Source organism: Halichoerus grypus, chromosome 7 (assembly GCF_964656455.1).
Source record: "Halichoerus grypus chromosome 7, mHalGry1.hap1.1, whole genome shotgun sequence".
In the NCBI taxonomy this organism is placed as follows: domain Eukaryota; kingdom Metazoa; phylum Chordata; class Mammalia; order Carnivora; family Phocidae; genus Halichoerus; species Halichoerus grypus.
The window spans coordinates 38,425,731-38,440,613 of NC_135718.1; the positions used below are offsets into that span (position 1 = coordinate 38,425,731).

The following is a 14,883-nucleotide window of genomic DNA, read 5'->3' on the forward strand; positions in this document are numbered from 1 at the left end:
GAACCCTCCAGGCAGAGTCTGGGCTGCTTCCTCCAAGCGTCTCCGGGCGCCCTCGTCATGGTGCGAGGACACATCTAGGGTCTGACTCCCCAACCATCCCTGCCGCCCCTCGGGCACCACCCGGAGCCCACCCTCCGCGGTGTGCCGGGGGCGGGGCGGGGCGGGACGGACGGGGCGGCTCCATTGGCCTGCGCGAGACGAGGGGCGGGGAGGAGGCGGGGAGGGGCGGGGCGGAGAGGGACAGATGGGGCGGGCCATTGGCCAGTGCCGGGCGAGGGGCGGGGAGGGGCGGGGAGGGGCGGGCCCTACGCGCCAAGCCCCGGGGACCTGGGGCTTTAGGCGCTGCGGACACAGCTCGGGTGCCGGCGAGGGCACAGCATGGGCAGAGGCTTCTGGACTGCGCGATGAGCGGAGGGTGAGTGATGCACAGGCAGGAGTTTGGGGGCGTCCGGGGAGCACCGTCTCCTCCTGTCCCCGAGCCCGAAACCGCCCCCAGCCGTGGACTCTGGAGCTCGGGCACCGGTGCCCCTTGGCTGCCGCGTGCAGAGTTCCCTCCCCCTGCCAGCCTGGCGCAGCCCGGGCCTCAGGCCCACTGCTGAGAGCGGACACTGCGCCAGGCACCTTCTCCAGGGGGAAGGCACTTCAAGAGCTCGAACCTGGGCAGGATAGGTGAGAGCGGCCGCAGGCTACACCTTTGCTCACCTTGTCTCTTGTCTTAGGCATTGATCTTAGTTGGGGGGAGAGGCTCAAAGAGGCTCTGACACAACTCTCAGATTTCACAGATGGAAAACCGGCGCCGAGACAATAGCAGAAGGTAGCAGAAGGAGGGGCTTGCCTCACCATGCTATTTATAAAGGATTTGCCTGGTTCCCAGACCTGTGCAAAGGGCGGTAGCACAATATGGCACCTATTTCCCACAGCCCTGATATTTTCATTATCCCCATTATCAGATGAGAAAACTGAGGCTTACAGAGCTATGGAATTGTCCAGTTTCACCCAGTGGTGGAGTCAGGATTTGAACTCAGACTTTGTTGTGCCAGGTCTCATTCATTTCACCCACTGACTTCAGAGTTCACCCTGCCTGCCATCCTGCCCTCCCCCCCCCCACCCCCCATGCTCCTGACTCTGATTCTGGAGAGATGCTTCAGAGTTTTGACAACCTGACACAGCCCTGTGGGAGGGAGGGCCCCCTCTCACACACCATCAGTGCAAGGCCAGTGCTGGCCGGTGCTTTCTTAAAACACTGTAAGGAGATCTTTAGTAATCTCACTTCATAAACAAATAAAGTTGCAGCAAATGGGGCTGGGATTCTGGAATTTGAACCCAAGCAGGTTAGACTCCAAAACCACACACTTAGACTAGCTGAAGAAACCCTTACTAGCTTCTCTGTAGTTTTAAACTGCTCAGGGGGCAACCAAGCTTTGTTGCCAGTAGCCATGATTTAAAAAAAAAAAAAAATGCAGTAAATTGGTAGAACTAACAGGTGAACCTGCTCCCCAGTATAATTCCTGAGCTATGGCCACCAGGATGGGAGGTGCTAGAGGGAGGAAGGGAGGAAGGAGAGACTGGGGGAGCGAGAGGAGAGGAAGGGGGAGGAGACAAGGGGAAGGGAAAGAAGGGAAGACGATGGAACGTATTAAACTTAGGTCAAAAAATTTCTGTCTGGAAGTTGTAATGGGTTGTGTTTCAGCACTTTGTCAGTGGCAAAGTGTATTTTCAATAGTTCTTGTCATAATTCTCTGTGTGTGTGGTGCTGGTGGTTCAAGACTTGACAGTGAAAGTGAGGTTGAGGCCACAGATTAGACAGCCCCTGTGAAAGTGGGAAGGGAGGCCCTGTTTCCACCCTGAGACTCCAATGGGTGGCCTGGAGGTGGAGAACAGAGTGAAGGTCCAGGGCCCCCCCTGGGTCAAGGTCAGCTGGACAATGCCAGAGAACTAAGGCAGGAGCAGAACTCATCATGTCGCAGTTCAGATCCTGTCAATGCAACGCCTAACAGGGAGACCCTGACTAGGAGGTCTTCCAGAAGGCACTCTGGACTAGGCCCCAGGGGACCTGGGCCCTGGTTTGGAGAGTAAACTCAGCCATATGTCCTTGCTCACAGCCACTCCAGCTGGGAGGACTGCCCTCCTCTTTGAGTCCCACATCCCCATCTCCAGAACCCCGCTATCTCTTCCGACCCCCGTTGCAACCTGTCTTGGGAGCCTCGGCTTATTATGGGTGAGCTCCATGTGAGGCCCGTCTTACAGCAGTCAGCGATTCAGCTAATGAGGAACCTGAGGTTCAGAGAGAGAAAGGGACTTGGCCTAAGGTCACACAGCTGACGAATCACAGAGCAGAGCTTTAAACCCAGATCCTTGTGAAGGCTGGGTGGTTATCTGGTCACAGAGTACACTGAAGGAAATATTTTGGAATTGCTTTAAAGTAAATTAAGATCAAATAGGAAGTGGCTGTTCTTCCCAGAGCTTCTTCTCTTATTAAAGGGGAACTTACAGTTTGCTCAGTTTTCTTTTCTGGCTGCCTGACCTCGTTCCCCAGGATGCACTGCTGAGGGAAGGATTAGGAACCTCTTCCGCTTGCCCCGCCTGACTCTGGGGCGGTGGGAGCAGGGAGCTCATGCAGCCCCATAGCTGCAGAGCTGGGAAGAGCCCTGAAGACATTCTGGACCAGCCGCCCGTACAATCCTGGCTAAACTGAGGCCCAAGGGACAGCACAACATGCTGGAGTCACACGCCAGGTGCATGCGGCAGCAAAACCCACACCCAGACTTCTCTCTGGGAGGCCCCTTTGCCTCCTGTCTCTCACTGTGACACGTTTCAGCAGAAGTTCTTAACCTGGGATCTGGGGATCCAGGGGCACATGAATAGGGGCTTCCTGAGGCCCCTGCAGTGGTATACAAATTTGGTGTATGCATACTTGCACACTCATGCACATATGTGCATTTTCCCGGGGAGCGTGTGTTACGCTTTCAAGAGATTCCAAAGGGCTCTGTGGCCCAGAAGATTCTGAGCCACACGATGTCTCACAAGAAAGCACCCCCAGCAACTGCACTTGGCGCACAGGCCTGGTGCGGTAGACAGCAGAGGTGGGGGCAGCCACGGAGAGCCCCCGGCGCAGCCCTGCACCTGCTGGCTCGGAGGGCTTGCCCCCCAGACTGCCCCCACCCCTGGCCCCAGGCACTCGGGATCTTGGTCATTCGGAGCACCTGTTTGGCCCAAAAAGCATGGCTGAGAGGATTCCTGTTTGCATGGATCCCGACTTCCAGAGGGAAGAGGTGAGCCTGGTTTTGGCAGGAAGGGCCCCTCCGGCCTCTGGTGTGTATGAGAGAGGGAGCGGGAGGGAGCCTCAGGTTGCCGTGCCTCGGAAAGCAAGAGCAGAAACCAGAAATCCTGCCGCAGGGGCCTGGATGAGGTGCTGCCTCCGAGCTAGGGCTGTCTGGAAGATGCGAGCAAGGCCAGCCTGCTCGGGTGCGGAGGGCCAAGCTCTTCAGAGGAAGGGCACCAGGGTCAGGGAGGCCTGGGTGCCAGGATGGGCTCAGGGAGACCTGTGGGTGGGAGCCCAGGACCCTGGAGGTGGGGAGGACGCAGCAAAGGTGAGTTGGGGTCCGTGAATCAGCCCAGGAGAAGGCAGTGGTGGAGGTGGCTGGCGGCCCTGCAGTCACCTCTCCTGCTCTCCCTCAGCCACCATCACCTCCATCTGGCCCGCGCACAGTGTCCCCCGGGTCCTCCTTCCTAGCTACCGTGCTGAGGCAGGGAGGGGCGTGGCTGAGCCCAAGGCAGATGGTGGCAGAGGGAGGGGGACGGCCGTTGGAACTGGAGAGTGGGGGAAGGACGGCCGTGTGGAGGGGCAGGGGCAGCAGCTGCTGAGTCGCTGCCTGCCATCCGCACCCCAACAACGGGCTTTCTCAGCGAACATGTGCTGCTGAGGGGCTGCCTGTGTCCAGCCAGGCCCCCTCTCAGAGGCAGCTGGGACCGCCACCAAGCCCTGCAGCTTCCTCTCTGGCTAAGGCTCCTGCCATTTGCTGGCTGACAGGTGCCGGAGGGGGGCCGGGGGGGCCTTTAAGGCTCCTTGTTTTCAGTGCCTCCTGCTGCCCAGCCCCCCCTCCCCGGCTGGCCTTTGGAAGTTGTGGTCATGGGCTTCGGAGCAGGGAACTTAGGCTTCTCGGGAATGCCGGGCTGTGGCCCTGCACCTGCCCTCTCTCTCAGCCTCCTGCCTCCTTCCAGTCGAAGCAGCCTGGGTCTGAGGCTCCCAGCTGGGCCCCACCGCTCTGTCCTCCTTTCTTTCCCTTCCCATGTCACTTTATTTACACATTCGATTTTAATCATGCCTAAAGAAGAAAATAAGCATCATAATTTTATAAAGTATTAGAGGTTACCAGATCTCACAGACATCCCCAGAACATTTAAATTTGGATATTGATGCATTTGCCATTTTGCCAAGTGAGGACAATGACCATCTATTTTCGCCATCATTGTATGAAAAGAGAGGGCATTGTAAGAGGAAAAAGTAGGCAGCACAGAGTCCCGAAAGAAAAGGCTTTCAAATGCACTCAGTTCGGCTTCATGAATACCCCACTCCCTTAGCCTTTTTCTCCTTTGCCCCTGGCCAGCAGGATTGGGCTGCGGTGGTGACCCGAGGAGCCACAAAGCTGCCTTCTTCTGTGATAACCGGCTCCATGACCACAAACAAGGTCAATATGGGCCAAGCCTCACAGTTGTAAAGGCTTCAGTGTCCTTTGTCCCAAATCAAAGGCCAGGGACAATGGCCAAGGCAGGCTGTGGTGCTGGCTGTCCTTAGCAGCCCCCCTGCACGGCTGGCCGAGCAGCCGCTGAAGTGGAAAGCAAGAACAGTTCACTGCCTGTTCACTGGGGACAGGTAACCATGGCTGGCACGTCGCCCTGGGGCCACTTGTCTGGGGACAAGGAGCCCTGGCTGCAGTCTGAGTCCTCTAGTTGGGAACAGAGCCTCCTCCCGCCCTGGGAGAAAACACTGAGGCCTGAGCTGTGTGCCTGGGGGCCGGGGGAGGGGAGCAGGCCGGGACAAAGAGGGCTGGCCTCCCAGAGCCGCAGGGTTTGGCCTGCCCAGCTGCATCTGTCACTCTGGTTTTTGGACTGCGCCTGGGTGGCAGGCCGGCTCCAGCGCATGCTCTCCCCCACTCCAGCTTCAACCAAAGTAGCCTTGCTTTAATCTGTTTGTGCATTGGGCTTCTGCCTTTACAAATAAGATTGTCTGTTTTATTAAAGGTTGAAAAGCATTCCATTAGAGATTGTCCAAGGCCCTGTCCAGTGCACAGGGAGAGTGAATGTTTAAGGGAGTTTCAGAAGCACGTTCTGAACAGAGGGATCTCTGTTTGCTTTCTTCCTGGGGGGTTCCTCTCTCTCTCTCTCTCTCTCTCTCTCTGTCCCTCCCTCCCTTTCTCTCTCCCTGCCTTGCAGCTCTCTCATTCAGCAGTTCTCTCTAGGGTGCCCCTGCGTCACACGTGCACCTCACTTTAGAACTCTACAAGACACAGGGATTATCAAAATGGGTGAAAAGCATCTCAAGTTCAGTCTGCTAAAGGAGGCACAAATGCACAGTGTTCAGATTTGGAGTGGAAGTCTGTGAGTGACCCCCAAGTTTAGCTCTGGAACTCAGGGAGGTGGAGATGTTGTCTACTTGGGGGGGAAGGGTGGACATGTGAGAATCAGAGAGACAGATGATGAATGTCAGAAGACACAGAAATGTGTGATTCTCTCAAAGAAGAGACTGTTTTTCCAGGGGGCCAAGGTTCCTACCCCATAAGGCTCAGACCCAGCCCAACCAGTTGGGAGAGACCCCCTTTGCTGAAGTGTCCCCTTCGTTGCCTCCCCGAAGCCTTGCTCACTCATCTTCTGCACTCCCCAGGGATGGCATGCCCCATTCTCCATCTCTGCCAAGTTAAGCTATTTACTCTCTGGGTCACCTTCTCCTTTCTCCTTTCACTTGACCATCTATAATCCTAGACCATTCTTTTTTTTAAATTTTTTTAAATTAACATATAATGTACTATTTGTTTCAGGGGTACAGGTCCATGATTCATCAGTCTTATATAATTCACAGCGCTCACCATAGCACATACCCTCCCCCATGTCCATCACCCAGCCACCCCATTCTTCACTTTCCTCCTGACTCCTTCCCCCAACTGATGCCACCCAACTCCAGCTGGAGCTGTTCAGCATGTTGGTCATGTCCTTCTAAAGAGCAGATTCTGGACACTGAAGCTCTCTGGAAAGCCAATGCAGGGAATGTGTTACTTAGTACTGTGCTTTGCAAATAGTATTATCCAGAGTCCTAGGCAAAACCCTGGATGGGGTTCCCCAACACCCACCTCACTGTCAACCAAGCAGCCCCCTTTAATCTGATTTGCATAAATATTCCATTTGAACAGAGAGTTCTACAGTTGAGAAAATTGGAGATCAATATTCCCATTGCACAGATGGGAAAATGAAGGCACAGAGAGGCTAAGGCAGGCAACTGAAGCCATGAGGGTCTTTAGCAGCTCCTGGCCCAGAGCTCTTTAGGAAGCATATTAATAACCAATCACTGCATGACTTACAGAGGTTCCACTTATAAGTATTCCTACTAAACAGAGCAAAATCGGCATATTCCCCACATGGTGTGGGAGAATCAAAGTATTGTAAACTGGGTCCTGTGGTGAATCAGAAGTCACACACTGGAGCCCCACCAAGGTCACCTGTCTTGCAAGTGTGTTTTGTCTGGTTACATTTTATTTTTAACTATATATTTTTTAACTGAATAATTTCCTGCATTAGTCAGTATAGTCTAGGTCATGCTGCAGTAACAAATCCCTGAGACACCAGCAGCTTTTCCCAGCAGAGCATTACTTCTCTTCCCAGTCCATATCCAGAGTGAGTTGGCCGAGGACTCTGCTCCACAGAGGCACTCGGGGACCCAGGCTGACCATCTGGAAGCGGCACCAATTGGCACATGCAGCTTTCTGGGTCACCGTGGCAGAGACCAGGGTCACACATGGCTCGAAAGCACTAGCCTGAGAGTGACACACAACCCTTCCTGCGTGTGACATGTGAGGTGTTAGGCACACGGCCCCCCGGGGGCCTGGAGGAATGTGAGCTAGCACAGGTCCGTGTCTCAGCCACTAGCACAGGTCAGTGTCTCAGCCACTAGCACAGGTCCGTGTCTCAGCCACAGCGTCCACCTTTAAACAGTGAAATGTAGCCCATACAAATCCAGATGTCTGGCTTCTCATGACACTCCAGGAGAGCTGACCCTCCAGAGAAGGAATGTGTCCGCCAAGTCCCCATGGACTCCACTGACCAGTATCTCAGCGGAGTCACTTCCCTGACCCTGGAGACATTTACGTGTTTTATTCCAGCTGCATATGCACAGCTCTTGGAAAACTGACTTTGGAGGACCCCGTGAGGCTTCTCAAATTCATCCAATAATTTAACAGCCATCTATGTGCCTCCTGCTATGTGTCAGGCTCAGGTTTGGGGCTGGAAATGGGGTGAGCCAGAAAAGTACTGTCCCTGGTGTGGAGGCCTGCAGCTTCAACCTCACCTCCCACTCCCTGCCCCCCCCACTCCCCCAGCCTCTGATCAGCTCCCTCACACACGGGCCAGGCCCTGCAGACCCAGCACAGCCAGGAGCCCAGAGCAGGTGCTGGACTGGAAAGGAGCCTCTCCTGATACGGGAGGAGGTGGCTCTTCTGGCAAGGGTGTCCTGGGGAGCTCGCAGCCGAGTATAGGACAAGGAGGAGCTGTTTTCTGGATAGCACCATGAAGACCCAGAAGGAGGACAAAGCGGAAAGCCTGTTAGGAGAAATGAGAGCAGCTCAGGGAGGCTAGAGCTCCTGGCAGGGAGTGAGGAGGGGTGGGAGAGAAGCTGGCTACAGAGGAGACAAGGGGAAAAACCACCTGCTGTTACTTCTGGGCAAATCCAGCCCTTCCCACGATGAGCCTGCATAAAGCGAGACACAGTAGTGCCATGAGCCCACAGAAGCAGCAGAGAGTGAGAAACCCACATACTTTTCTTGGGCTGAAGCCAGCTCTGCATGGAAGTATTTGAGGAACTGCCCAGAGAGGGAGCCTGGCAGATCACTTTTTCCACCGGAGCCTCAGGACCTGAGGAACTGAAACCCGATTTTGAAATCCTGTTGCCCAAGAGCAAGGCCCCCGCTCCAGGCCCCCATGGTGCCTAACCCTGTGCCCTCTGGAGGTAGGACCTCACTGTGGCTACAGCCAGGGGCCTAACCTCTCTCTAGGCCACGTTTTGCCTCAGTCTAGACCCAGGCAGAGCGGAAGTGTTTATAGGATGATTCTGAGGTCACTGAGAAGCCCACCTCCCTCAGTTTGTTCCCGTTCTCTATGTTTCCCTGCTTCCAGAATCAAATGGTGGTTCAAGCCTGATGCTATCACGGAAGGCAGGCTTGTCTTGTCTGTGGATGGTATCAAACAAGCAGGAAGACAGGGTGTACAGCTGGTCAGAGTCAGGGCCCAAGGGGATGGAGCGCTCTGAGGACATTAATACAACAGCAGTCGAACCTGACCATGAACCCCCAGGAACATGTGTGCGCGTACGTGTGCACGCGTGCACGCACACACACACACGTGTGGGGAAGACCTGACTGAGCCAGGTTTGTGAGAACAGACGTTGGGGTTTTGTGAAGGAGCCACTCTGCGATGTGAAGGACAAGCTGTGTACCCTTTCTGGGCCATTTCCCAGCGTGACTTAACCCCTCAGAGTGCTAGCGGCAACTTGAGAGAAGAGAAGGAGGGACAGGGCCAAGACTGGGGGCAGCAGAGAGAAGCTGTGGCTCACTGCCCAACACACGGCGTGCCTCAAGAAGGGAGTTCTTGGCCAGAGTAAGTTGGAGAGGGAGAAAGTTGAAATCTGTGCAGAAGATGGCAACAAGCTAGAGGAAGCACCAGTGGATTTCCCCAGGAGGGTTTGAGAAGCTCCACAAAGCTTTCCAGGCTGTGAAGACAGTTTCATGTGTGAATCAACTAACAGTCCTATAGGGCAGAGGTCACCCCATTGCATAGATGAGAAAAAGAAGGCTGGAGGGTTTAAGTCACTGTGCAAGATTAATACAGGGAAGGGGTTAAGAGACCAGAATCTAGGATCTAAATGCTTGTGTTCAAGTACTGACTTTACCACCGATTCGCTGGGAATCTTGGGCAAAGTACTCAACTTCTGACTCTGTTTTCTCATCCATAAAATGGGAATAGGATAATACTTACCTCATACTATTGTTGTAAGGAGTAAATAAGATAATTCGTAGAAAATGCTCAACACAGTCTCCTGAATGTGGTGACCACAGTACCGAGTAACCCATCACCAGGAGAGCTGGCCCAGGTGTGCTGATTCCAAAGGCAGTGATGGGGCCACCAGCCTGGGCTTGGTAGGAATGGAGGAGAAAGGCCCAGGGTGCTTTGGGGGTTTGGAGGAGCAATGGAGGCAGAAACCATCCTTCAGCGTGTCCCAGCTGAGGGAAGAGAGCCTGTGGTCTGAAGCATTTATGAGACGATCCAGATCCTTAGGGATTATGGAGAGATTCTGGGAGGGGGGCTGATAGAGCTGGTACTGGGTGCCAGCTAGCTCCGCAGTTCTGACCTTGCCCCCCACCCGCCAGGGGAGCTTGGCTTTCCCAGGTGAGTGTGGGGCCCCATTAAGTCCTCTGAGCCTGATCCTTCAGCTGTGGCCGCCCTGTGCCAAGGAGTGGAGGGAGGAGGGGCACGGGCGGGATGGGAGGTGGGAGGTGAGCCTGAAGCCACAGGCTGGCACACCAGGGCTCTGGACACTGCACTGGCCAGCGCTTCTCCAGGCTCACCTGTCTGTCCTTCCTCCTCTTCCCAGCAGGTAACTTCCGAGTCTGCAGACAAGAGGGGAAGATGAAGGAAGACTGTCCGCCCAGTTCTCACGTCCCCATCAGCGACAGCAAGTCCATCCTGAAGTAAGGCTTTGCGTACAGGGAGGGGATCTTCTTGTGGCCACACCTTGCCATGGACAGACTTTGGGTGGAGGGAGTCTGGGCACCTTTCATAGAGATGATGATGTGCCTGCTCCAGGGACAGTGATGGGGGCACTTCTTTTTGAAGCCTGTGTCCTTGGAGATCAAGGATCTCTTTGGGGTGTGGGTTTGACCCCTGCCTCCTCAGGCCCACAAAGGCAGGAAAGCATGGCAATGTCCGCCGTGACTCTGCACAGATGGCATTTAATTGATTCAAAAACTAGAGCAATTCTAACATTCTTATCATGTTAAACAGTTCAGGGGGGAAAAAGAAAAAAAAACTCAAAATAGGTTGGGAGTTTTTACTGAAAAAAGTGCATTTTATTGACATAATAATTTTTAGCTCTGCTTATTTTTAATTTTATTTACTATCAGTCTTACCATAAAAAAATGTTTAGAATAGTTTTTCAAATTTATTTCCCAACTAAAGAAAAGTGTATTTTTTATGTTATCTTGCTTTTTGAGTCCTGAGTCCAAATCTTTTCTAAATTTGGGCAGCTCCTATCTGCCATGTTGAAGAGAAGCCAGCCTCCTAGCTTTTGCTGACCTCCTTCCCGGGTCCCCCTCTCAGAGACCTGAGAAAACAGACGGCACTCCATGCACAGTGCTGCCCACACCATCATTTTCCTGGTTTAAATTTTATAATGAGAATCATATTAAATACAACTTTGGGGGCGCCTGGGTGGCTCAGTTGGTTAAGCGACTGCCTTCGGCTCAGGTCATGATCCTGGAGTCCTGGGATCGAGTCCCACATCGGGCTCCCTGCTCAGCAGGGAGTCTGCTTCTCCCTCTGACCCTCCCCCATCTCATGCTCTATCTCATTCTCTCAAATAAATAAATCTTTAAAAAAAAAAAAAAAAATACAACTTTGGGAAACGTCATAATCATAACCATAACATGATTGATTTCATGTATGGGTGTCCTACCAAGTTTATGTTCAGCATTTACATACTTATAGACACGGTGAACCTGCAACATTGACTCTTGCTGTGTTAATGGCATCCCAGTCACTGGATCACAAGTGCCTCACTTGCCCTGTCAGGTACCATCACCCCCACATCGGGAAGCACACCCGAGCACCAGCAGCAGGTGTTGCTCGTCCATACCCTGGGGCACTCCAGGGTCAGCGAAGGCACTGACTGAAGAGATTCTAGAGCAGGACCGTCCGGTAGGGGAGCCATGAGCCTCGGTGGCTGCCAAGCGCATGACTTACAGCTGGACAGGAGTAGTGAATATAAAAGACAAGTAGCAAACACTCATTACAAAATAAAATAATGAACAAGATCTCATTAGTAGTTTTTATATTGATTCCATGTGGACATGATAAAATTTTAGATACATTGTGCCATAAAACAAAATGTATTATGAAAACTAATTTCCCCTGTTTGTTTTTTCTTTGTAATATGACTACTAGAAGATTTAAAATTACATGTGTGGCTCGCATTTCTTGTGTACGGGACCGCACGCCCCTGCAGAGCCCCACTGGGGTGCAGGGACTCTCTTCTCTCTGCCACGGCCTCCCTTTATTCCGGGGAGAAGGCGTTTTGGGCACAGACCTTCAGGATCTTCTCTCACAGCTGTCAACTTCATCTCTTGATCATACCTCCATAAAGGCAGGACGAGGAAGAAGCAGGCACCCCTCATGGTGCCCCCACAGCAGCCCACCAGGCCCTTATAGGAAGTAATATGGGGGAGAAAAGCAAGAGTCTTTAAAAGGCTAATAATCTAATCTCAGGGAATTTATTGAGGAAGTGACTCAGAAGTAAAGTACAGGGAAATTGTCAGGACCTCTGATCTGTGATAGTGAAAGTGTGCACACACAATTTGCACAATTACTTGGGCCGTCTGTGAGTTTCTCCTCGTCCTCTTCCCACCCCTACACCTTCCACAAGGGCTGACATGTGAAACCTCTAGAAGACTGAAATGCGTGTGTCTGATGGCAGAGTCTAGTCTCTAAACTGATTGTGTGTGGCTGGCAAGACATCTGTCATTATGTCCCAAAGCCCTGCCACGCCCCAAGGTTATTATGTGTGTCTTTACCTTTTTAGGTCGGAGCTCTTAAGCTTGCTAAAAACTTACAACTGCTACCATGAGGGCAGAAGCTTTCAGCTGAGACACCGAGAGGTAAGGCCTGTTTCTCTTCTTTATTCATAGGCCACCATCCATCCTGGTTTGCTGAAGACAGTCCTGGTTTATACCTGTTACTCCAGGGCCATTATTAAGACCATTGCCTTCACTCTCAGAAGTGTCCCAGTTTGGATAATGAATTATGAGTCCATCTTCTGAGTTAGAGACCAGGTTACCAGCAGCCAGGCCATCTCCTTGGAGGTCCTGTAAGGGGTGCTGAGGGTCAGAGCATTCCCCCCCCACACACAGACCCAGCAAGAGTTCAGAGCAGGTAGAAATAATCGCCTGTGGGTCTTCTCCTTCCACCTGGGACTTTTGCCTAGATGAACTGCCAGGACACTGGAATTTGAAATCTTCGAGACTGCACAGCCCAGTCCCTTCTCTGCCCATCCCACAGCACAAATAAGGAACTCAACACCGGGCTCTGGTTTGCCCAAGGTCACAGGGCAATCGAGAAGTGAAAGCAGTCTCCGTGTTTGTCAGTCAGAATAAACATCAGAGGAAAGCTTTGAAATGGAGGAGAGCTCCCCAAAGGATGCTCGCAGGGCCAGGCAGCTCAGAATGGGAGAGGCAGGGCAGGCTTGGGGAGTGGAGGACGCCGGAGAGCACGTCCCGTCAGGAGACGCTGCTGTGCAGGAACGTGGGCTCCAGACAGCCACTCTTCCTAATTTTTCGAAAGAAGTTAGATATCCAGAATTTCATGTGGAATTTCCCAAACCTCAAAACACCATGCTGGCTAAACAAAACACGTCCGTGGGCGCAACACAGCCCAGGCCTGGCTATTGTCACGCGGCTCGGGAGCCTGGGTGTGGGAGGGAAGCTGCTGGCCCGTGGTCCAGGCAGCACTGGGCCTGGGAGGGCACACGCCTCCCACGCCACCTCCCCTGGGCCCGCTCAGCCTGCACAGGGCCTCGGTCCCCACCCCCTCGGCCCGGCCCCGCTCTTCATTCTGCAGGGCAGCTCTCTGACACCTCTCTCACCAGCCCGCCGCAGCCCTGCTCCCCCTGGGGCTCTGATGCCACCCCCCTGCTATCTCTGGTTTTGCTGCTGCTTTTCTTACCTGAGTGCCCGGCTGGTTTCGGGCACTGGGCCAGGCACAGCGCGCCAACCCACCATAGGTGTTGGGTGACTAACCAGCAAGCACAGGCCCAGGGCAAGCTGAGATGGGTCCTGAGCACTGGACAGTTTTGGTCTATGCTAAGTGCGGAGTTGGACCCACCTCAGTCGTTGTGCTGGAGGCGTGCGCTGGGGTCTTCTGGCTGGGCCTGTTCCTCAGCCCTGGGCCGTTCAGTGATTGATCGCAGACTTGGCAGCTCTCAACCTGTGGTCTGTGCACCAGCAGCCTCAAGGTCACCTGGGACTGGTGAGAAATGCAAATTCTTGTCGCCCTCCTGCCCCCAGGTCTGCTGAATCAGAAACTCCTTATGTTCCCATCTGTGTTTTAACAAGCCCTCCAGGAGATTGTGATGAAGGTCAAGTTTGGAGAATTGCTACTCTAAGAGCTTGGCCTTGGCCCTTGGGATTCCCCAAGACAATCCCCTCTGTTGGAACAGTCGTGTGGGGCATAGGGCTGGGAAGCCCCAAACCTATGTCCTGTGTTTGTGTGTGACAGGAGAGTCCATGTGGAAAAGTGAGAGACCCCAAAAAGGGGAAGAGGTGTTCCTGACAGCCCCTGTGGTAAGAAGTTAACACCCCACAGACGGGGGTTTTCCTGTTCCTAACCTTAAAGAGGGATAAGGATCTGACTTGATCTCCCTGGAGCCAGAAAGTACCTTTCAGGAACCTTCCTCAGCCTGAACAGCCAAGGGGCACCAGCCTGAGGGAGTATGCGTCCTCGGGGGGGGGGGGGGGGGTGACCGCCACCACAAAAGGACGTAGGCCTGGGCAGCCTGGACAGAGTGCTGACACTAAAATGCATGACTGATTCCTGGACACTGAGTGCCTCCGTGACCCACCCACCAGCCTGTGTTCAGGCCTCTGTGGTTTCTCAGAACGCAGACCCGGGACCTCCTGGGCCTCAGGGACTCGCAGTTCAGGCACCTGCCACAGGGCCAACCCCAGGCCGGCCTCTCCTCAGGCACTGCGGGCCCTGAGGGCAGGGAACACAGGCACCAGGCACCAGGCACTTCACCCCTCTGTTCTTCACTGTAATGCAAGAGCTGTGTGACATGGGAATGGCCATTTTCCAGACAAAGAGATTGAGGCTTTCAGAGTTTAAGGCTCTCCTGCAAGGTAACACTGCAGTGAGTGGAAGATGCCAGCATGGCTCCAAGGCCCGAGCACAGAAGTTTGTAAGACAGAGACCCCATTGCCAGCATTAAGCTTTGACCAGCCTCAGAGACGCAGGGAGCTGTTTGTCACCTCCGGTCACCGAGCTAAGGAGCCGTCCAGCTGCGGAGGGGCTCAGCACCGGCTGTGCCCTCGCAGAGCCACGTGGGGCTTCAGAAGAGACCCCGCTCCCTGCTGTCACTAGGCCTCCCCCCGAGTGACCATGGCCTGACTGCTGCAGTTTGGGGACACCTCCTCCTCCACGGTCCCTTCCGGGATCCATAGAACGTGGGACGATGAAGTGTGTCAGGGAGCAGGGCCATGCCCCGGGGCAAGTGTTTCCCGGCGAATTCTCCCCAGCTCCCCAAGGGCGAGGGATTTCCCGTACTAGCTTCCTCTGTCGGAGGAGGCCCAGGCACTGGCCTCCTCTATCGTAAACTCTGCCTTGTGCTTATATTACAAAGGAGAGCACCAGCAACCT

General features: G+C 53.9%; 1 protein-coding gene across 5 annotated transcripts in view; it reads left to right on the forward strand.

The window, feature by feature from the left end:
* The first annotated feature begins 302 nt into the window (after positions 1–302).
* Positions 303–14,883, forward strand: part of RASSF4 (Ras association domain family member 4) — a 38,817-nt gene continuing 24,236 nt past the window's right edge. For 4 of the 5 annotated variants that reach the window (XR_013449696.1, XM_078077422.1, XM_036113926.2 and 1 more), the window contains exons 1-3: positions 303–415; positions 9,854–9,950; positions 12,056–12,131. Coding sequence is in view for 4 of the 5 variants with exons in the window: in XM_078077422.1 (XP_077933548.1) it covers positions 9,889–9,950; positions 12,056–12,131 (138 nt within the window). In the remaining variant the exon portion in view is untranslated. The remainder of the gene's footprint in view (positions 416–9,853; positions 9,951–12,055; positions 12,132–14,883) is intronic. The other variant, XM_078077423.1, reaches the window with a different exon arrangement.